The sequence below is a fragment of the Tauraco erythrolophus genome, chromosome 14, assembly GCF_009769465.1.
Source record: "Tauraco erythrolophus isolate bTauEry1 chromosome 14, bTauEry1.pri, whole genome shotgun sequence".
Classification (NCBI taxonomy): Eukaryota; Metazoa; Chordata; class Aves; order Musophagiformes; family Musophagidae; genus Tauraco; species Tauraco erythrolophus.
Window position 1 is genome coordinate 10,566,685 of NC_141478.1, and position 23,819 is coordinate 10,590,503.

Genomic DNA, 23,819 nt, shown 5'->3' on the forward strand with positions numbered 1-23,819 from the left:
ACATCAAGAGGCATTTAATACTGTTTTCTCTATCAGGGGCTTTCTGAATGAACTTCTGTGTATTTCAATGTTAAACATCAGACTAGATGTTACAGTGCTCGATCCTGCAAAGTAAGAAAAAACTGGTTCTGCTGCACTAAATTTATTCCAGCTATGAGGCAATGAAAACTAGTGTCTCTGAATTCAAGAAGGGAGAAAAGGGGGAAGAAAAAATCCTCAACAAAATCTGCTGTGTGAACACAACATTACAGCATGAATACCTGTTCTAAAATATTCTTAAGGTGCAAGTACGCTTCCTGAGGGGTGAGCTTCAACTCCACAATCAAGCGATCAATTTTATTTATCACCAATACTGGACGTATATTTTCTAGCCATGCTTGCCGTAGAACTGCTTGAGTCTATGAAGAAGGAAATAATTTAAAAAAAAAAATGCATTTCAGAAAGCCTTATACCACAAAAGAGATGGAATGTTGAAGAAAACGACAATATGATTCTAAAATTTAATTAAACATATAATAAAGGACAGGTTGATATTCAAACCAGAAAACTGACTCCCACAGTACACAGTGTTAGTTATTAGAGAAGTCTGCAAAACGGCAGAATTTCATGGCAAAAACACCCACAACAACAAAAAAAACCCTCTTTATAAAAGTATGCCATGAATAAAAGCAATCCTAATGTTATTTTGCATATTTTTTCACTTTCAACACCCTAAAAGCACATGTAAAGATATTAAATTATTTCCCTTAGGACATTTATTTCTTCTCTATACAGACATTCCATTACCTGAAAAACTGCATACTCACTGTTTCAACCCTACATCACTACAGCCACTCACCAGAGCTGCTCAGTTTTTCAGCACAACTATGAAACTAACTATGCTCTTTCATACTTCAAGTATATCATCCTTTATTAAAAATTTTACAAAACTCCTTAAACCAGCTCATTTTTTATTTCTACATAATACACTTAACACTTTGCTTACTGCCTTCTCTACCCTCTTTATTTAATATACTTCATTTCACCTGCGGACAGACTCCTTCAACAGCATCCACCACTATGATGCAGCCATCACATAGTCGGACAGCAGTAGATACTTCTGAAGAAAAATCCACGTGCCCTGGGGAGTCTATTAAATTAATCAGATACTCCTGATCACCTAGGATCAAACAATAAATTAGTATTTCAGAACAGTTTTCAAAAATATTTATTTCAACCATCCAGTTATACTGCTTAAGCTATTACTAACTTCCAAGAATCAAACCTGCAGTAATCATCACGCTTACGAAAAACTCCAAGAGGACAGAAAGACTGTCTGCAGCATACCATCTAGTGGCCTGTGCCTGATTGGTTTTAATTTCACTCAATGACAATCTTCACCTGTCAATGCCCAGCTACCTTCAGAAAATTAAAACCAAAACCACACCAGCCAATCAAACAAAAAGGAAAACCTGAACAAGCTCATAACAGCATTACAAATAGATCACTAGCTAAAACACAACTCAACTGTGTTGCTGTCTGCATTTTGAAGACAAATCATAACAGATTATCACAAAAAATAAACTCTACACTCTTCATAAAATGCCTCATTTCAACCTTGTGATTTTTTTTAAAAAAACACTTTTGACTCCCATGTTACTAAAATACCTTCAATATACCAATATAGGAGATGTTTTAAATACTTTCTACACTACTTCCCCCAAAAATTCTGCTGAGCGGACACTCTCTAGCCAACTTTTTATGAACTCACTGCATTTATCATCAGTCACAATCAAAATAAGGTCAAATGACTTTCCTGTTTAAGAAGTTGTATTAGAGACTAAATTTCAATACAACAGGAAAACAACAGATATATAAGATTCTAACCACTAAAAGTAAGGTCATGTCAGACTCAACAATAAAATAACCACAGTTTACAATACTTAGCTGGAAGATCATTGATTTCAACAATTTTTTCTCATCAGCTGTAGCTGATATAGAAAGAGTAATGGCTCCTGCAATTTTTCTGTTAGCTATTCTTTTTTCTGCACAAGCCTGTTCGTAAAGCATTTCATGTTTTCCATTCCTCTAGCTGACAATAAGACTGGTGAGGAAAATGGAGACATAACAAAGATGAGACTGTAACTACACTACAAAAAGCCCTCTGAATAATTTATGGCAAAGTATAACAGGCACTTTGGCATAGAAGTATAGTAAAGATAAGACTGTACAAAATCCGTTAAAAAAATGACATCTTTTGAAAGAAGATCCTGCCTTTCAGTGACACTATTTCAAAGATTAAGATAAAAATATAAAGATTTAGATCTAAAATGAAAAGATAAAGGCAACTATTCTAATTGCCTCTGGTCAGAAATACGATTGAAGGTGGTTTTCCTAAGCCTAAAATGGAACTTCATTATCTTGGCTGACAGTTGAATACATGCCTAAGTCTTTGCAGAATCATGGCCTAACACTGAGAAACACAAAAGTAAAAGTTGCATACAAAAAAAACTCAACAGCAACAATAAAGAGACAGAGAAAATTAACAAAAATATATATTAAAGTTTATACTTCACCAACATCAACAACTTACCTTTCACGAAGTGCAATGAAATTGCACTGGATTTCATTGTTATTCCTCGGATCTGTTCATCCTCTCTACTGTCTAGATATCTCAGCTGAATGCAAAAACAAAAGAAAAGGTAAGAAATCTGTAGAATTATCTTCACAAGTTACTTATAAACTGTCAAAGAGTATGACTACGAGAAAATGAGATTCCTTAATCATCACTGATTCACAAACCCAGCACATACACATTAGCATTTTTTCAAAATGACAGTATAACCCTACCTTTCCTGCCAAACGGCTAGAGATTATTCCATTGCTAGATATCAGACAATCAGCTAGAGTAGTTTTGCCTGAAAATAAAAATAAATTACTTGGTTTAAATTAATACAAAGGAAAAAGATGCGATGATATTACGAATGCTGACAACACCCAGTGTTGTGAGATAGCAACATTAATAAAGGCTTTAAAATGCCATGGAAGTACAAACTAACTTTAAAAAAAAAATCCAATTATTCAACTTCACCTGTTAGATGCACACAAATTTATTTCTGGATGCAACCTTACCCGTCATGACCAGAAAAGCAGTTGAAATAACAAACAGTACGTCAGAACCTCAACATGCGATTAGAACAAACATTTTTTCCTAACCCAAACATTTATTATTTCCACCTACATAACAAACTTAATCCATTGAGTAAACATAGAAATACAACAGCCTATCACACACAAACATATATTTAACTCATGCCAACATTCAGCATCACGAAAGTAGAGAACATTCAGTTTCAACTATTCCAAATTATTGCAGTGCAAGGCTCTCTCAAGTTCTAAAAGATAAGCTGCATCATGACTACAGAGATGTGCATAAAGCAAATTTACTTCTCCGGATTAGGATCAAGACAGTTTAAAACTAAATCCGTGAAAACCTACTGCTTTAAAACAGAGACCAAAACATCCCACCATCATTCATTCACACACACGTTTTCCTCACAAGGCTTCCGTCAGTCGAATGCACCTGCCTTACCGTGATCCACATGGGCTAATATACAGATATTCCTGATTCCAGAAGTCTTCTTCTGGAGGCCAACCATCTTTCCCACGCTTGTGAGGGCCATGGTTAGCTAATTCTGTGTACGAGAAAAGTATTTTATTTAGGAGGCAATTTAAGAAACAGCTCTTTTTTTTTTTTTTTAATTACGTAAGTTTTAACCAGAGCTACTCATCAGGAAAACCTCCTCTGACGCGTGGCGCGCGTCACGCTCCTCAGACGCCGTCCCCACGAAACCCGGACAGCACAAACCTGCCACACCGGGGCACGCTCCCGCGCTCACCGAGAAGCGGGGCGGGTTCCGGTCAGTTTCTCGTTGTGTGCGAACACGGTGCCGCCTCAGCAATCCGCACCACGCGGTGCCCCGGAGAGGCACGACCTCGCCCTTCGCACCCAGGCCGCACACAGGCGGGGGCGGCCCGGCCCGCCCCACCCCCGTCCCGGCCCGCTCCGCCCCGCCTGGAGCGGGCACCCACGGCAGCCGCAGCCCCTCGCCGCGCTCCTCCCGGGCCCTCCGACGCGTCCGTTCCGCGGAGCCGCCCCAGGGACCGGTGCCTCGGGAAGGGGCCGCAGACCCTTCCCAACGCTTCCACGCCGGAGACCGCCGCCACGCCTCCGGGGGCGAGGGGTGCGCTCCGGGCCGGGGCTGAGGGAACGACGCGAGGAAGGACGGAGGCCGCGAGGCCGGTCCCGGTCCCGCTCCCGCGCCACCGGGCGCCTCGCGGAGCAGGATCGGGACACACCGCACCTCCGCTCCGCCCGGCGCCGCGCCCGGAAGCCCGCGCCCGTTCCGTGCCGGTCCCGCCCCCCGGTGCGTGACGCCGGACGGAAGCCGGCGGAGGCCGCTCGCCGAGAGGACGCCGCCGTTGCCACGCGACGGAGCGCTTCCGTGGTTACCGCGGCGGAGAGGCGGCGGCGGCGGGCATGGAGCCGCCTCGGTGCCTGTGCGAGATCTGCACCTGCGGGTAAGCAGCCCCGCGGGGCGCCGCCGCTTTCGGGGAGCGGGGGGAGACTTCGGGGCCCCGGGAGGGTGTCCCCGGAGGATGGCGGGGGCTCCCCCTCGGCACGCCGCGCCCTCCCAGCGCCACCCCCGGAGAAACACCCCTCGTCTTGTCCCCCTCCTCGCACATCCCGGTTTCGCCGGGATCCCCGTGCCTGGTCGGGGCTAATACTTTCGGCAACGGGAAAGAAGAAGCTGGGTAAAATTCGCATTTCAACTTTTTCTGTCTTCCCTTTTTTCTGAAAGGGATCTTCTCAGTAAATGCGAAATAATATTTTTATGTTTTAATCAAGCTGGGGAAAAAGCAGATCTTAAATGAAATTAAAGTGAAAAGAATAGAGATAGTCTTTCAAAGCCACCTAAACCAAACCTCAGGATCAGGGTTTTCCATAAAGCAGAGCCAACTCCACCGTGTGGAGAGAGGGACCCTCAGAAGAGTTCTGGCTAAATCAGCCTTGACAGAAACCTGCGCAAGAGCTGAGGCCTTTAGCACAGATTGAACATGTCTGCCTGTCCAACATCACGTCCCTCTGCCCCGTGAAGGGAAGCCCCACTATTCCTTTACGTTCAACGATCCAATACGGAGAAATATTTCTCTCTGTCCCAAGGAAGCTGGCATAAGAGGGAACAGCAGGCGATTTTTTTGTTTGAAATTAGCATCACAGATCTATAAGCAATGTTATCAATGCCATAGGTAAAAAAATTCACAAGTCAGATTTCCCAAAATCATAAGGGATTTAAACCGTGCAAAATACAGATGTATGTTTATAGGTTTGGAGTCAGTGCTGTTAAGATGTTCAATTTCTTCTTTGTCTACTTAAAAAAAAAAAAACATAAAAAATAATCATCCTAGGATTCAAAGATTCAGTCTTTAATATAGAAAAAAAAAGTCTAACAACTGTGTACTAGGAGAGTCATCATAAGAATGTAAGTGTGTGATCACTATCTATTGGAAAAACAGGGCCAGCCCTGCGACTGCAAAGTGCCCCATGAACTACAGGTTTCATTTCGAGATTTATAAAGCAGACACTCTCCTTATGTGTTTCTGAGTGGGAGGTTGGTTTGTCTGTTCGTCAGCCACTTTTGGTTTTTACCTGTAGACAGAGATGAGAGACAGGCAGTGTGTAAAGCTTCTCATGTTCTTTTTGGCCAAGGCTTGTGGGTGTAGTTTGCCCCATAAATTTGTTTCAGAAGTCCTAGATGAATGAAGAGTTGGAACACATTGTTTTCGTGATGAGAGAACAAATCTGGCTTAGGCTAAAATATAAAGACAGCGAGATAACACAATCTGACAGCACAAAATGAGATTCGACTCAACTGAAAATTGTCAATTCAAAAACCCAGTTCAATAATGTGAACAATTGAATAAAACATGCATAAAACTTAAGGTTTAGAATAAACATCACTGAAGTTTTTACAGTCAATAAAATCTTAAGCCATTATTGGTTTAGGCAGCACATTGTGTTTGCTTCAGGGTAGCTCTAGTGTTTCTGGTTTTAGGGGAAGACTGGTCGCTTGGCAGTGTTACCTGGATATCGCAATGCCTACACACAATCTCAGAAGAGATTTCAGAACAAAGGAAAAGATCCAATATTTTGTAGAAGTTATCATTTAGCTATTTGCAGGAAATTTTGTGTAGATATAATTGCTGTTCTATTCTAAATAATAAAATAGAAGGAAATAATCTTTCTTAGATGTTCATAGAATAAAAAAAAAAAAAACAGAAAAAATTTTCAAACACTGGGGAGGAAAGTCAGGAAAACAGAACCTTATTCTGCTTTCTCTTTACAGGGAAAGTGAGAAGAGCCTCCAAAATTCCAGCATGACCTTTTTTTTTCATTGTAACAGACACAATCCACTCATTAAAGGCTCACATCTGAGTGCTAGTGTTCATGCTTAGAGGTTGCAGCCTTGAGCTCTTAATGAAATAATTGTTACAACATTTTTAAGAGGATTTTGAATAGATTCCTTCTTATCAGATTAAATCACTTTCTGTGGCTATTAGGTGATCTTTTTCAAAATCAACAAATAATTGTAATGGCAAAAAACACTGGAATTGTACCTAGTGCTGAGCATGCTCAAAGATCAATTTACAAAATAAGCCCAATGCTGGGGACTCTTCCATTTTCAATAACTGACATAATTTCTAGCCTCTTGAGCTTAAGACTTTAAAACTTCTGCAGTAGCATAAGATGCTGCCAAGGCGGTATGTTGATCATTTTCAAGCTGCTGTGGTAGAGATATAAGTTTGATTGGAGGTTTTGTTGGGTTTTTTTAGTAAACCACAAAAATATTCTCCAAACTACATCGTGTAGAGTAATGGCTGGATTCTGTATTGTTTTGTAAGATGTTCCAGATCCATTTCTTATTTTAGAAGTGGTGTATTTTTAATGTGCATAAGTATGAGCTAGTCTTATTTGGGATTGATCCATAAAGAGAGGAAATATTTTTATGTTCTTATTTCCTGTAGGATCCAATTGTGTTAACTTAATACAAGAGAAAATTACCCCCTGCTAGCAAGTGCGGTCTGGCTTCAGATCCCTAGCTCGACTGAAACGTCTTAACAGCAAATACCAGTTGTTAAATACGGCCTCCAAGGGAAGAATAAAGCCTTTGAGGTAGATGAACACTCTGCACTCCATAAGAGTATTTGCCTACTATAAAAGATAATCACAAAATACAAACGCACAGAAGTTTAGTTTTGAGATATAAAAATAAACTACTGCTTTGTCTTCTCAATCTGCCAGCCATTCCCCATTTATTGCACTTTTGCTATCATGATCATAAAAATCTGGATTCCTGAAAAAAAATGTAAGTTAAAAGGAAAGAGGAAGATTTCTCTAAAATACGGCATATTTAAATCTTTATACTGACCACATGTAAATACACGCAATCCAAATAAAACCTACCAGATCCGTTAACACTAGGAAAGCAGATGACTCTCAATAATACAGTGTCCATAAGTAATTTCTGTCTTTCAGACCCCAGCGTGTGCACTGGCAGTTAAAAAATAAAAAACTTTTAATCATGGGGGTTTTTTAATAAGATTTTTAAGATGATAAACATTAAACTTTTCTCATTATTAATCTATTTCTCTGGGAGGAAAATGCTTTGTGGGAAAATTTTAGGGGTCTTGCTAGCACTATATAAAAAACAGCTATATATATGCCAAATTCTAAATAAGTGAAATTCAGCATCATTCTGTTAAAAGAATCAAAGCATATACTGTCAATTTTGTTTAGCTGAGAATCTGTTCAGACCTTATGAAGCCACAAGATAGTTAGCCTCCCTCGAAGAATGGAAAGAGAATAATCTATCAAAGCAGGCATCGGTCAGTCGTGGGGGAAGGCGTATTCTCACCAAATTCATTTGAATTATCAGAACTCTGGGGTGGAACTTAAGATAACTGCAGGTGACAATTTGAAAATAATGACTCGAGGAGTTTGTGTCAAATCGTGAGTAACATGTTTATCAGAGCTGTAACCCGTGCTCTCTGGGTGATGACTCTTAGCATCGTCTCCCTAAAGAGCTGCGATGCCCTACGTAATCAGTTTTGTAAAGTTATTATCTAAATGAAAACTCTTGGTTTAGCAGTTGGACAACATCCAAAAGCAGATTTATCAGTTAACAAAAAAACCCTGATCTCTTCTCCAGGTCAAACTAACGTTTAAAACAAGGCAATTTTGCACTGCCTTTTAGGCCCACTAAAATTCATTCACAGCACAGAGTAGAATGTAGGATCTCCTGAACACTCTTGTCTGAATCCAAGTAATTTTGTGCATAGTTAGAAGCTCTTCATAATTATTTCATATGCTAAAAATGACTGAGATCAAGGACATTTTTGATTCAGCACTGAATTCTAATGCAATTACTAAAACTCTTTCCTTGGAGAGACACATTAGGTTACTTTCACCTATTTGTTGAATCTACCAAGAACTACAGGCTCACTCTGCAAGTAATTATTTTTCTAGTATCTATTTCTGTTTGTAGCATGATCATTCAGCAATATGGAGGATATACTGACAATATTCCATAGAAAATAGTGAGAGTTAAATCTCTAAAGACTGGTGGTACCAGAACAGAGAATGTGTTTGGCTTGATGTTTGGTCTTCTGGACCAGCTTATGGCAAACTGGAAGTTTTCAAGGCCAGGTTGGATGAGGCTTTGAGCAATCTGATCTAGGGGAAGACATCCCTGCCCACAGCAGGGGGATTGGAACTCCGTGATCTTTAAGGTCCCTTCCAACCCAAACCATTCTATGATTCCATGAAACTGAAGCTTGTCCAAATGAAGTTTTTGTAGATGAATGTTGTTTGTTTCAAATTCCTTTGACTTGTATCCCTAAAATATGTGGAGAACGTTATAATTTGATACCCTATATTTCAACTAGCTTTCAAAACATACATTCAATGGTTTTAGTTTCTGCTTAGCTGTTATTTTTAGATGCTACATGACACACCATATGCTGTTTATACTTACTGAAAAAAACATTACTAAGGTGGTGATCGAATTTCGTGAAAACTGTAGTGGTAGGCAAGCACTGTGCTGAGAAATAGCACATACTCACCTCCTTGTTTTCCTGTCTTTCCTGTTCTTTCCCTCTTATTTCTTTTTCCCTTCCCTGCTATACTCTGAATAGGTGTCTCAGTTGTTCCTTGGCTATCCGTTGGCTTGATGGAAAAGGAGTAAGCACCTGAGGCTTTGAAAGGATCTGGCTTCTTAGACAGGGCTACTTCATTTCTCATTTATTGAACTACTGAGCTGGCAAAGTCAGGCAGCTCAAACTAATAGCGGCTTTAGGAATCTCCAGTTCCAGATAACTTTTTTTTTTTTCATTTTACATTTCCCAGCAGGAGTCCTTCATGTCTGTTTCTGTATTCTATTTTACCTTGCTTTAATTTTTTTTTTCCTTTTTAGTATTCAGTACTACCTAAATTTCTCTGCAGAACTTTGGACTATTCCTTGGATATCTAGCTTCCTGAAACTTGAATTCATTTGTACCCAGTGAGAGCTGTACACTTTTACCCTTCTTGTTCTGTAGATATTTTTGCTTTTCATATACAGAATTTTACAAGACTCATTTATTTAAAAAATTATGCTTTATTCCTTGTTATTTCCCTTTGATTATGTCTGAACCAGTAGTGCAAGTTGTCAGCCACAAGTAGGAGGAGCATCTTTCATTATATATCTCCTTAAAGGAGTGATTAAATAATCACATCAGCCAAAACAAAATTTTAAAACTATGCTTGAAACAAACTACCAGAGAGGAGTGTTATGCAAATTAGAATGAATATAACAAGATTTTCAAAGTAATATAGAAAATTACATGTACATTTTAATTTCATGCATAATTTATGCAAACCAGCAAGGTATAAGTAATAAATTAGGTCATGATATACCTCTTAACACCTTTTAACACAATGGTGTCATTAAAAAAGGCATCAATGATAAGCAGATGTAAGTGAAATAAAACCTATTAACAAAAAAAAGACATCATTGCTTCTAAACAAACATAGTTTTTGAATAGAGGATTTAGTCAGTCCTTGAAAAAAAAAGGTGTAAAAGTCAGAAATGGCCTGCAGCGTATTAGAAGTGCAGATGAGATTTCACACCACTAAAATTTTAATCAAAAAGGGTTAATCAAGAGTTGTGCTGAAAATAGATGAGTAGATGCACAGAAATAAAAAGACAAGCGATAGGGGAAAACAGTAAAAAAGAGACAATACAAGAGGAGAAATGAAGCATAGTTACTCGTTTTTACAAGTAGGGCTAGTAATGTCATTAATGATTAAAAAAAGAGAGGAAAATGATGGTAGCATCATTTAGGAGGTCTGAGATCAACTCTATCCATCCTTTGTGTTCTGTAATAAGCACTAAATTGCATAATGATACTTTATCACTGTATTAGTATACTGTGCTCTGGGACCTATGCCATCAGCACAGTTATTTTGTGGTTTTATCACTTAGAAAAGATTTTTAAATACAAGCTACTGACATTGTCCAATCTTCCCTGTTGTTATTGACTCCCAGAAGAAGTTGGGGCATGGGTTTTCCCCTTATATGAAACCATTAAAAATGATCTCATCTGATATGTTTTATCCAGGCGCCATCGCTGCCCTCATAAACCCACAAGGATTTATGATAATGGACAACAGCCATGCCTCACAACAGAGTATGTGGAAAAATATCCCAAGTATAGCAACATCTCTCCTCGTCGGAGCCTTAAGCCGAAACAAGAGTACCAAATGCATCGTGGGAAAATGGAAGGAATTACAACTTTCAAGTAAACACTTTGAAGCACTATCTTTTACAATGACTCTATAAAGTTTCTCATACTTTCTCATTGAAGGGGGGACTGAATGTTTTATTGCAATCATTTTCAAAATGCAATCATTGCATTCTTTACATTTTTAACGTATTTAAAAGTATAAATTTTGAGTGCAGAAATACAGTTAGCACAAAACGGTCATAAAAAAATATTGAAGCACGCATACAAAAAGATTTGCATTCTTTACTGCATCCTGTAACCTGTAAAGATAATCTAAAATGTTTGTCCTTACTTTCAGCCTGTTTTGGAAATCTAGGTCTCACCAAGTCTGAAAAAGCTGGCAAGCTGGGAAACTTTCTGTAACATGCGTGTGGAAGCTGAGATAGTGGGAAAATGAAACCTTAAGAAAAAGGATTTTATTTTTTTTTTTTTTTTACAGACAGTTCTAAATTATTAGGAGTTTGAAGAGAGCCAGCTGTAAAGGGGTTCAGTAGGTCTGTCCTGTCAGTGCACAGACTCTGATGTTAAGCTTACAAGATTAAAGAGCATCTTTCAAAGAGTTAGAAAAAGACATCACTCATTCGTCATTAATAATATGACAGGAACATAAACCTTTACTTTTTCCATTATTGTTTTTTCTTTTAAGCTATAAGGGCAACAGGTGAAACTTCTTTATTTGTTTACGAAAAAACAAAAGGGACATACATAGAGAGGCCAAATGGCCCTCTTCAAGATTGACTGTGTACTGCATATACTGTTTAAACACCTCCGTATGTAATATACTCTTTTAATGTAATGTGCCTGTATAAAAATGGTGATATTGTGTTTCTGATTATATTCCGTTCTACTCATACAATTAGTAAATGCTACCACTCGTAGTAGCTTGATCTTTGCTCTGCTTCTGTTTTCTGGATCATTTCATTGTAAAATTACTGCAACTTTTTCTAGCCTCCTTTCAGACATTTTAAAGAATATTTTTAAACTTGGAATGAGACTCAGAGTGTTGAAAAAGTTGCTTCACTATCTACCTTTGAATGAAGGCTATATCATGCATCAGACACCCTATAGATTTATGATATTTATATTTATGATTCTTTCCTCCTTGCTATCCCTGTAACATATGGCATCAGAATGATTTTTCAGAGTAAACATTGTGAGTTGTTGTTTTTCCATATAATGAAAAAGTGACAAAAGTGACTCCATCAGAAAAAAGTTTTTAACCCATGTTTTCTTTTTCCCCAATTCAGATCTGATTATTTACCATATGATATTGTGAAGCGACCTTTTCGAGTACAGGAAGAATATAAACCAAAGACGGGAGAGATAGAACTGGGAACCACATACCAGAAAGATTATAATGCTCATAAAATACAACCAGTGACATTAGTAAGACCTCTAGAGAGAAAACACACTGCAGGACGAAAATTGGATACCATACCAACCTATCAAGGTAATAATATATGCCGCCTTTAGAAAAAGAAATAACTGAGATGAAGGTAGTATTCCAAATTGTCTATATTAGAAACTGGATTTCGTAGTCTGGCCAGAGAGTAAGACATAATAGAAAGCAGGTGAGAATGCCTTAAGATGTTCAGCACCACAGTTCTTTAGAGGGGATATTTATTGGTTCTGAACAAAAAGCCTTCTCTAAGGTTTTCTTGGCTAGAAGGAGAAAAATTAAAACATACACTTGGTTAGGCTATCTCGGGCAAAAGTCAGTTGTAATTAAAGTGCCAATATATCTTTTAGATAGTTTTAGTTCATGTAACACATGTTTTTCCACAACGTAGGTCAAAAGTTGATTTCAGATTTCTCTCGTGTACTGTAGAGTTTGCATATCATCCTGATAATGAGCTGTTTTGACACAAATTATTCTGTTACAATGGTCAGCACTGAGTCACTAAATCTCCTTTCAAGTCATTTTGATGAGCGACCTTGATATACTTTATACAAGTAGAAAATTTTGTACATAAAATGTGTTACTGAATTTGTTACATGTACTGCATTGTAGCCCTGGTGAAAAGTAAGTAGAAATAAATTATGAGATATGATCTACTAGAGTGATGAAAATCTAGATGTTCCTGATTATGAGGGCCAGCGATATGGAAAAGATAGTTGAAATAATGAGAATCAGATATGGCTATTAAAAGAGGAAGTTATCTGCATGTTGGAGAGCACAGTGACAGAAAGAGTTGGAAGGATAAAATTTGGGAAAAAAGGCCCTTCAAAAAACCCCACGGTTATCTTTTGCTAGCTTCTTTAAGCTTAGGCCTATGCTGGAGAGAAATGCATTTATATAAATACATTCTATTTCTATTTATTAATTGTAAATAATTTATAACAAAATTTAACTATTTCTATTTAGCCTAAATATAAGTAGTAAGCTAGCAAATATGAATAATTGAGCCTAGTCTCAGCATACAGCTAAGACAGCACGCAACTGCTTCGTTTAAAACGTGTGTTAGCAGTTAAAGAGGGAGGAAGGATCTTTGGGTGAAAAAACACTGACGCTGAAATAAGTACAGTGATTGCAAGACAACAAATTGATTTCAACTGCCCATGAAGATGTTTAGACTAGACAGTAAGATTTGTAACTGTAGCAGAACAGTCTGCTAGTAAAAAACCATAGAAGCAAAGAAAAAAAAAAATCCCAACAAGCTTTAAGATGATGTGATGCTGATATGGAAATTATGAGAGAATTCTCCCAATCAGGAGTGAACATAACCCATGGACCTATGAGGTTGCTTTCAGTCTTGTGTATTTGCATAAACTTCTAAAATGTAAGATATTGTATATAAAACCTGTATATGACAATTTTCTGTATAGAACACAGTAAATATGAAATATGTACATGCAACAGTTTCTTTTTCATTGAGAAAATAATCAAAATAAGGTACAATTTTTCTGTCTGTTTTTACCACAGCAATAATAGAAGACAGTTTTGTCATATCACAAACATGCAGATAACATCATTCTCACATCCATTTCCTTTGTTTTGCAAAATTTAATACCAGAAGAATTTAGCTTGATTTTAAAGGAATGGTCTTAAGTAATAACGCTTGTATGGTGAAGTTTTGTTTTTGCCTTAAAGACGACTATAGGTCATGGGAAGTTCAAAGAAGGGAAACTAGTAAGGTGGAGCATACATACCACCCACCCACCACGAAGTTTGGAAATTCTACTACGTTTCAAGATGACTTTGTTCCTCGGGAACTGAATCCCAGACAAAGTTTCAAACCTCCTTGTGTAGCCAAGCTTTCAGATGTGCCTTTTGATAGTACTACCAGCCATCGCTCTTCTTATATTGCTCATCAACTGGGACCCAAATTCGTAAGATCAAAAGAAGAGTACAAGCCAAGCAGCCAACCCTTTGAAGATCTCACAACCCACCGGAATGATTTTAAAGGGCTACCTGGGCAACTGGCAAAAAGCTGCAAGCCTGAATATGCAAAAGTCGGATCCAATGTTCATTTTAATGGAGTCACTGAATTCCAGGATCGTTTTCAGCCATGGTTGGTCTCCTTGCCTGAGGTCCGCAAAATGAAAGAGTACGTTCCACCCCCAGGCAACATGGATTTTAACTCCACAAGCCATCTTGATTATGTTAAGCATGACATTCTTCCTGCTGTTCCCATAAGACCAGTTTCGAATGGAAGAAGAATCAATGCTCCTTTTCAAGGGAATACTACTACAAAGGAAGACTTTAAAGCTTGGGGCACCTGTCGGCAAGAGATTATTAAGAAACAAGAGGAAATTCCAAAACCCACAGGAAAATTTTATGATTTAACTACGTTCAAATCTCATTATGTCCCACATCAGATCACTCCAGTGCAAAGTTTCAAACCTGTTCATGCTATTCCTAATTCAGCACCTTTTCAAGATGGAACTATGTATCGCACAGAATACACACCAAAGAAACAAGAGATCTGCCCAGCAAATTATCCATCTCCTCCAGGTTATGTCTATGTAAACACAGATTCTCATGGTCACAAATTCTTCCACCAGCTTACTCCAGAATTTTCTGAGTCAAACAGTAATCCCATTCCAAAGGAAGTAGCTGTTGTGTCGTAATACTTCAATGCAGTATTTCAAGCACCCTGGTGAAATGGAATTCTACTACTTCATTTTTTCTTCAAATAACACGGAAAGCAAATTAAATAATGCAAATTCTGATTTTAAAAGCATTTAAATAGCTCGAAGAAAATCAAAGCAAAACCAGACGTTTATTACAAGACTAATAAAGATTTGCCAATTTTCGTACAAATAATGCTTCTATTCTTTTTCTGATTATGCAGATTTCATTATGCTCCATCTCAAGCACATGTACTGTACATTTAATTCTTTCAGATTTTCTGCAAATTAAGTGATTGTATGCGCAAAATGCAAGCATCTTTTGATCGTACGTTCTTTTTCATATTAAACAAATAATGCTATAATAATCTAAATAATTAGCTCATCAGTTCAGTGTTTAATTTTATCAATGCTTTGAGTAATCTGATAAGATTTTTTCACTATGATTTCTCATAGCAATTAACAAGAAGTGACCTTGCTCTTTTTCTGCACACATACTTAAAATCACTCAGACATAAAAATCAGGTCAGTAGAGACTGTTTCCTAATTTCCCTGATGGTGCTTTTTCAGCCTTACTTCCAAAGAAAACAAAGCTGATGCAAAGCTTTCGACACTGACACAGTAAGTGTGTGTCCTCCCCATCTGAGTAATTGTTAAATCCAGTGTGCAAATTTAATCAAATTTCACAAAGAGATTTCACAGATGATTGTTTTTCGAGTTTCTGAGGTAAATGATGAGGAAGCAGAGAGAATCAGGCTCAAAATTTAACATGTATCCACTGCAGGTTTTGATCCTGCTATCACATTTTTAAAGCTAAACAGCCTGTTATCACTGCCAAAGTTCACTGCAGAGGCAGCCTGAAGGGGAAAATGGCAAAAAAAACCTATAAATGTGTTTGTAGAGATAACAGAAAATAGTGTAAACCCAGTTAAAAGAAATATCAACCGAGATGCAGAAATCTCTAGGCAGCCTGGCTTCAGTCAGTCTGCTTTTCAAAGAATTACTTGTTACAAATACACAAATTTTTTACAGAAATTGTACATGCAAAGATTATGCTTCTGTATAAGATATTTAGTATTTTCTGTATGTAACTTTACCTGATTTTCAGAAATCTAGATGAACTGATTTCGGTCTTATTGATGATTTAAGCAGGTCTCCATAAATAGTTTTATGATTAAAAGTATTATCATGTTCTATCACAGTACTGCAGTACTATTTCTTTTCACCATTGCATATCTTGTACGCATTGGTATCGGGCAGTCATTTGGGTTCTGAAGAATTATGTACTTATACTTCATAAGCCAAATCACCAATAAAAGGTCCAAGATTAGTGATGGAAACACGTTGAAAGCAGGAACTGGAGCATACGGCAAGGAAGAAAGCTGAACAAGTATATTAGCTGTGCATGAAAGCATTGCATGAAAGAGCTCCAGACATTATTACAGCATCAATTGCTTTTAGGTAATTTTGTCTTTGTACTGTGTTTTTGTAATATAATGAAAAAACAATTCAATTAAAACTTTTCTCTCTGAAGATTATTCACATCCTCAGCTGGTAAAGACATGTTTTGGATTGGACATGAGCACAAGCAATGTAAAGCTGTGGAACTAGATGATCTTTGAGGTCCCTTCCAATCCTAACCATTCTATGATTCTATGATTCTATATCCTACAAGCAGGACAGGAAAAGGTCCAATTCATTGTTTACAGAAGAAAACAAACTACAAACACCCTTTCATTTATGAAACTTGAGTCACTCTCTAGCCACAACCGAGGAAACAAAGTCAAAACCTCGCACAGTTACAGCTACCCAAGTCCATATGCTATACACAATCTTGTTACCTCTTGAGAAGTTTACAGAAGTTCCTAATATCCTCCAGCTCTCTTTTCTGGGAAGAAAACTCATTGAGAAATGCAATCTGAATCCATGATGTTATGTGTGCCTGCGTCTTCTGCCCAAAATGGTTCCTCTTCTGGGTCTGTCCTTGAACCCAGATGCTTTTTGTAATTTTCACAGCTGTTTTTTTAGTTTTTAAGTCACTCTTTTCCCCTTAGTTATAGAAAGTCATTTACTGCCACCTACCAGCATAGTACAAAATTTTTTGAGAGGAAGTGGAGGGCATAATCAGATACATTTAACCATTCCTCTGCAGATGTGTTTGAAGACCTTTTTAGGGTGGAGGGGCCATATTCCCTTCCATTTTGCCCTGAATGTTTTCCCTTAAGTTTAACAGTGAAAGAGAGAAGCCTTTATTACATTACAGTTAAAAGAGCCACACCCTACTGCTTGTGCTTCCAGGAAAAGCATCAAAAGATACTATAAACCTTCAGACAATATTCAATACTTCAGGTCAATTTTTTCATAAGCAACATATTATTGAAAAGCAGACAAAATGAACAGCAGGCTGGATAACTAATATTTCTCAAAATAACAGCTGTTAAAACCACCATTTTATGATGTCATGCTAAACCAAGATGTAAAAGCAGAAAAGTTACTCATGGATTCAATTGCTATTCTAAAAGTGCTTTTCATGTGCTATGCTATACAGCATGCTCCACTGAACTGCTGTACAAAATCTTGGTGGTGTTTTTTTGGTTTTTGTTTTTTTTTTTTTTTAAAGACAGCACAGAAAGAATGCATTTGTGACACAAAAGGAGAATTGAATAGATCCATGCACCTTTGCCAATGTTACCATCTATGATAACTCTGAAATACCACCATTTCATTGCTAAACATTTATTTTCAATTTAGTATTTTTTTTAAGGATTTTCTTATTCATATTATTTATGAAACTGCCCTTTCTAAAGACTACTATACATACTGGATATTCTGAAACAAGTTGGGTTTTTTTCACATAGCTATTGCCATCGCCCACAAAATATAAAACACGGAGCTGTTCTGTTGGGTCTAAATGAACTCTGCTTGGTGCAGTACGTGAAGGCCTGGCCAGGAAATGTAATTTTATTCCACCTTTTTGCAGAATCCTGATTCCAGATGTCAAAGAGTCAGAGCTGACTTATTTGTATTTTGGCAAATTTTCTTCCCCACTTTTTCATTCAAGTTACATCTATGTTGCCTCATACTAGCAGTGCAAAGCGGACTGCAACAAAGCTGAGAATCTGTCTGATCAGCTATCAAAACCAAGAACTAATCTTAGCTTTGAAATAATCCCAGAATTGTGGATATAGTAGGTTGATAAAATAACACTTAGAATGAAAGCATAGCTACCATGAAAATCATGGTAATAAACGACCTCTGGGTAATGACAGTGTTGAATAATCAAACTAGACTTTATTCAGAAGTATCAAAACTACGTTCAAGAAAGGTAAATATTAGACATCTTCAGTTACTGGAGAAGAGATAAAATAATCTACAGAGGAATGTCATGCCAATTGCAATAACAAACATTTACAGCACTGCTTCTGTATATCATGCATACTTAACCAAAAGCAAAATTAAAGCAATAAAGAACTGCCACGTGTTAACATTTGACAACTTTAAATATAAAGGAAAAACATGAATAAGAAATTTTGGTAATAAGAAAAAATATATGTCCAAAAATCTTTATTAAACACTGTACAAACCAAAATATTGCACTTTTAAATCAGACAATAAATATCTACAAAAGTATCTTACAAATGTTTTCTTTTAATTTAAAAAACTGCTTAAACAATCAAGACCCATTGCTGATTAAAAAGGTAATGATCAGGAATATCCTCTCCTTGCAGTCAGCCTTGGACACAATAGTCCACATTAAACATTTTCTATACAGTAGTGCTAATCTAATTTTCAGTGATGCAAACCCATTGTCCAGGAATGCTGTTTCTGCCCAGCATACCCACTAATTAGCATGTAATGGAGTTCAGTAATGTAACAAGGTCCGAGTCAATACAAGCATTCAGACCTCCAACATGTGCAATAGTTGGAAACCACAAAAGAAAAAAACAAAAACTGTCTGCTGCCTCCTGTGGGATTCTCTCTGCTTACAGCCCTAATGAAACATAAATTGCAATATGGAAAATAATTTACTCAAGAATATCATAATGAGAATTTATCAATTTGTAAAAGACTCAAATGGTTAATGGTCATGATGAAAAGTCATCTTGATGGAAAACTTCTCAAAATACATTTCTTGCACTTGTCTAATGTAACTTCATAATTAATATTTCTTCCTTGGACATTTTTCCCCATTAATGGGTTGGGGGGGAGGGGGGGAAATATTTATTCAAGACAGAAAATCTGACAGCTGAGTTTGGTCAGTTGTTGACTCCCCATTTGACTTGATATGAAAGAGAACAGTGCTCACAAATGTTTCATTCAAAGCTCTGACAAGGAAGCCTTATGTCTAATTTAAAATCAGTAGAAAAATCTAATCATACCAGAGCTTCGATTGTGGTTCAGTGGCTGAATCAGAACAGAAGCAATGGAAAATGACACCTCATTTATTCAAAACAGATCTGTTGCTGTTTTGAAAATTGTACTAGCATCTACAATATCTTTTACTGCATACACATAAATAAAAGCATGAAAAATGAAATGTACTTCTGTGTATCTATCTGACAGCTAATATCAGTAAAATGCATCCTGTGAGATCCACCCTTAAGCTCAAGCTGTTTATGAAAATGAAGTCACTGCCAAAAAATTTATAGCTACAAGCCACAGCTTCTATAAATTTTAAAATGGTATTACATTTGATAAAACAATAAAAACAAAACCTAGGGGTCAATAGTTGCTGCATTCTGAAATTCTTCAAAGGATTTGTGACTTTGTTTTTCTCATAAATTAAGGACAGTAAGCACTACCTGGTGCTTTTAGATAATATGCTTTTTCCCCGATAAAATTATAATGTTATGGCCTGTAAAATTTTACAGATCATATGCCATGATATTATCTTCCTAATTCAGACATAAGAATGTTTAAAACATTAAAGTTCCATTGCAAAGAGTAGATAATAAAAGCTCCCAGAAGAAACACCCTGTCCAACATATCAGTCTGCGATCCTGTTTTTTCATTAGCCCCATGTTTCCATTTAACTGTTACGACTGAGGTCTTATTTACAAGTATATACTTTGAGCAGGCTAGTTTAATGAACCTCTCTTCTCATCTCTTCACTGCAGCATCATGAACTTTCCATAGAAGAATTAAATTTCTTGACATGACTGACAACATCTTTGTTTGTAGATGTCTATCAAGCATAACTTAAGTTGCTTTACAAATGTACAGTAGTGAGTTGTATCCTTGCATTCGCCTGCTGAAAAATATATTTAAACATTAAAAATCTTTATAATGGACAAAAGATAAATAGTAGAACTTATCATCATAATTGTAAACAACTGATGGATTCCTGGTAGCTTTTACTTTGCATTTCTGGCAGCAGTGGATTCAAAGCTAAACTAGGTCACAAATAAGAGGTGTGACCTCCCTGCCTTCATGTACCTATTGTGTCTCTCAGAAAACTACTCTATCTTTAAGGAATTAACAGTCACAACCGGCAGAGTCATGTAGGGAAGTTTGCATAAAACAACTTCCTAAATATCCTGTTTCTAAAAGTTCTTTTGAGGCTTTAATATCAAACTGGCCCACTCATAGAGAAAAATAACCCCAGGATTACGAGTTGCTCCTTGGAGAGGATAGTTTTACCTTTGATATACAATCAAATGCTTGTAGAATCATTAGTGTACAACTGTGAGTCACTTTCTAACATAACTGCTATAAACTATTACTATGCTCACATATAAATAAACATTTACATACTGCCACAGGATGTGACATTGCAGCGTTGCCAGGTCACTGGTCTCTTCCTCCATGCACAATACTGATCAGCCACAGGTTTGTTATTCTTTCCGTGTACACAGTACACTCGTCTTGACTGAAATCCGCTCCCACACTCCACACTGCAGGGCCTCCAAGGGCCTGTCCACCAATAGACATCACATGTCTCTGAAGAACAGTTTCTTCTGACAGGAGACCTGTGGAGGAAAATAAATGGCAGCTAAATGTTTACTTTTGTGCTAAAGCCTTATTTACAGAATGATAGGACTGATGTTGGAAGGGACTTCTGGAGACTGATTAGCCCATGTGTCCTGATCATAGCACACTAAACTAGACCAGGTTGCTCAAGACCATCTTTGTTTGTCTTTTGAATCTCTCCAAGGATGGAGACTCCACAACCTTTCTGGGTAACCTGTTCTAGTGTTTGAGAACCCTCAGAGTAAAAAAAGTTTTTCCTTGTATTTAAGTTGAATTTCCTGAATTTCATTTTGTGCCCATTCATTATGCCTCACTCATGAGGATACAAAAGACAAGGCTCTGTTTCTTTAAACCAATTCCTTAATTCTAGAATAGAAAAAATGTTTTAGCTTTAGGAAAACTTAACAGATTCTGAAATGTTGCGTACTGGATGCTGCAAGTACTCCGTGCATATCTCTCTCCTGAACACAAGTAATATTTCTATGATGACATGGAACATCCTCAAACATTTGAAGCTGCCAAAGTGAAATCCTGGCTCTAGTAGGAAATGGAAGTTTCACCATGTACTTCAGTGGAGCCAAAATGTCATTGTTGGTGCAGCAAAAATGCTTGAAAATGCTCACAATTGAGAAGCATTTCTATAGCAAGAAATAGGAAGAGTTGGATTCAGTAATCAAGAAACACGGTGACAATTCCCATATAGGTACTTGTTACCCATTCACTCCCTGCTCTTCATTGTCCTACCTACACGTTTGGTCTGAACAAAGTTTTGTGTCCCTAGACCCTCACCTTCAGTTTTAATTTGTCTTTAATTCAGCCTTTTTAAGATTATGGTGTATAGAGACTGTCAGCCATCCATGTGCTATGGCATAGTCCCAAGCGAATCTGCTGATTAAGATTGTGTGGAGGAGTATAGCCTGTACATTTCATATTGAAAGGAGTTGTTGAAAGACAGTAAAACTAACAGGATTCTTACAAAGAATGCGTACCTTGAAAGAAAAAGTCACACCTCCTCAACCATTCCATTTTACATACCTCATACATACCTCAACAGTATATATTAAGAGGCAGAATGAGATTTATTTATGCTGAGCTGAGAAGTACACCTTATTTCAGTAATCAGAAAATAGTAAACCAATTTACATGGTCCACAATATAAGGCCCAGGAAAACTCTTATTTTATAAAATTTGGGCAGCAGTAGACCAGAATAAAAAGCAATACCAGAAGAGACCCAGTTCAGCAGTAATAAAAAAAGTTATAGCAAATTACTCCAATTTCTACTGTCTTCTTGGGAAGCGAGATTCTCTCATTCTATTTCTAGCTTTGTCATTAGGGCAGTGAAGGACACTGATCAAATCCATTACCTTCCTTGGGTTCCTGAATTCATCCAGTGTATACAAAGGGATGACTTGTGTTTGATACATAAGAATTTGCATATTTATATGGCATTGACAATACTGTATCTTTTTAGTCATCTAAAGAATCTAACTTGTACTGCTTCAAACTGTATACCTCTTTCTTTCATCACAAGAAGAGTTTGGCACCAAAGATCCATTACGAGGTTGACATATAAACTGACGGTGCTGCAAACCTACAGGGCGGCCTACACAGCGACCAGGACACTAAAAAACAACAGAAAAGGGTGAAGGGAAAGAAAAAGAAAAAAACAAGTTAATAACAACAGAATCACCCTTTTAGGCAGTTGCCCAGTTACACAATCCAGTCATAATTCTTGATACGTATTTCTTCTTCTCCAAACCTATCACATTTCAGTTTGGTTAAACCCTAGATATTTTGGATTCTCTGTGTGCAATTTTGCCAAGATACTGACTTTCCTACCTATTCATAAAGCTAAATCCATTGTCTATGCTCTCATCATTTCTCATCTCTAGTGCTACAACTGTCGTTCTGTAGCTCTGACAATCACGAACTTGCCTTGCTAATACCTACATCAGGAATTCGGCAACAGTAATTCTCTTAATTCATTATTTTGCTCATTGAATAGTAAATACTGTATCAATAATTATAAAAATCATATCAGTATGAACACAAGTTTACTGCACAAATGAAGAAACATAGAAAATACAAGAAAGCAGAGTTCTGTGTATTAAATGTTGTGGCAACAGCTTTTGAAGCACATTCATATATCTCTCATTGGGGATGTCACAAGTAGAGCTATGCAAACTGTGTTCCTACAAGATTGCAATAAAAGCAATATGCCAGCTTAAAAAACTGAATAAGTAGTAATGGATATATACTGAAACTAATACTCAAGTTTCAGATCGCAGCGTCAACAAATAAAAGTAGCTCAGACAACACAAAAGAGAAAAAAGCACTGGTCTGAAATAAATTCACTGGTCTAAAAGGTACTTAAAATTAGTGCCACAGAGCTCTTCCTTTGTGCAAGAGAACAGATGTTCAGCCAATGGTATGATGACACTGATACACTTTTGTAACACAAGGAGTTTCCAGACAAACTGTAACTTACCTGTCCTTTTGTCCCCCCTGCACACAAATGACCCACACAGGGTTTCCTTCCCGCAGGACGATCTCCGTGTACACAAGCACCGGGCAGCAGTGTCAGCACGCTGCCATTGCCTTTTACTTGTTGACAAGTTATCTGTCGATACCGAAATCCATTGCCACAAGATGCAGAGCACTCGGACCACGGACTATTTACCCACCTACAGGACACAGAGACAGATTTATAGCAACTACGAAAGCACTGCAAACTTGCTGGAAGTTTGCAGCTATCTGTTTGCAAATAAAAACCAAAATAACCTGTCACTGCAAGTTTTAGACGTGACAAAACGTAGAATCAGCTTTTTCAGTTGTTAAGCCAGATCTTACAAATTTGGTTAGCTGATGACTTCTAAGATCACTGTGGTCAATATATGCTAGCAGAAGTTACATT

At 37.4% G+C, this 23,819-nt stretch overlaps 3 protein-coding genes across 3 annotated transcripts in view; 1 reads left to right on the plus strand and 2 right to left on the minus strand.

Moving 5' to 3' along the window:
• Window positions 1-4,368, minus strand: part of EFL1 (elongation factor like GTPase 1) — an 80,047-nt gene extending 75,679 nt beyond the window's left edge. Inside the window, exons 1-6 of the mRNA XM_086620164.1 lie at window positions 4,344-4,368; window positions 3,572-3,674; window positions 2,830-2,897; window positions 2,573-2,657; window positions 1,026-1,159; window positions 261-398 (exon numbers count right to left, since the gene is read on the minus strand). Of these exons, the coding sequence (XP_086476290.1) occupies window positions 261-398; window positions 1,026-1,159; window positions 2,573-2,657; window positions 2,830-2,897; window positions 3,572-3,662 (516 nt within the window). The 5' untranslated portion in view covers window positions 3,663-3,674; window positions 4,344-4,368. The remainder of the gene's footprint in view (window positions 1-260; window positions 399-1,025; window positions 1,160-2,572; window positions 2,658-2,829; window positions 2,898-3,571; window positions 3,675-4,343) is intronic.
• Window positions 4,369-4,519: 151 nt separating this feature from the next.
• Window positions 4,520-15,006, plus strand: SAXO2 (stabilizer of axonemal microtubules 2). Its single transcript, XM_009984596.2, has 4 exons — window positions 4,520-4,560; window positions 10,699-10,878; window positions 12,111-12,313; window positions 13,955-15,006. Exons 1-4 carry the CDS (start codon window positions 4,520-4,522, stop codon window positions 14,932-14,934), a joined length of 1,404 nt encoding a protein of 467 aa, XP_009982898.2. The 3' UTR covers window positions 14,935-15,006.
• A 5,069-nt stretch (window positions 15,007-20,075) lies between these two features.
• ADAMTSL3 (ADAMTS like 3) overlaps window positions 20,076-23,819 on the minus strand; it is a 181,620-nt gene continuing 177,876 nt past the window's right edge. Inside the window, exons 27-30 of the mRNA XM_009984607.2 lie at window positions 23,394-23,589; window positions 22,418-22,527; window positions 20,689-20,903; window positions 20,076-20,185 (exon numbers count right to left, since the gene is read on the minus strand). Of these exons, the coding sequence (XP_009982909.2) occupies window positions 20,076-20,185; window positions 20,689-20,903; window positions 22,418-22,527; window positions 23,394-23,589 (631 nt within the window). The remainder of the gene's footprint in view (window positions 20,186-20,688; window positions 20,904-22,417; window positions 22,528-23,393; window positions 23,590-23,819) is intronic.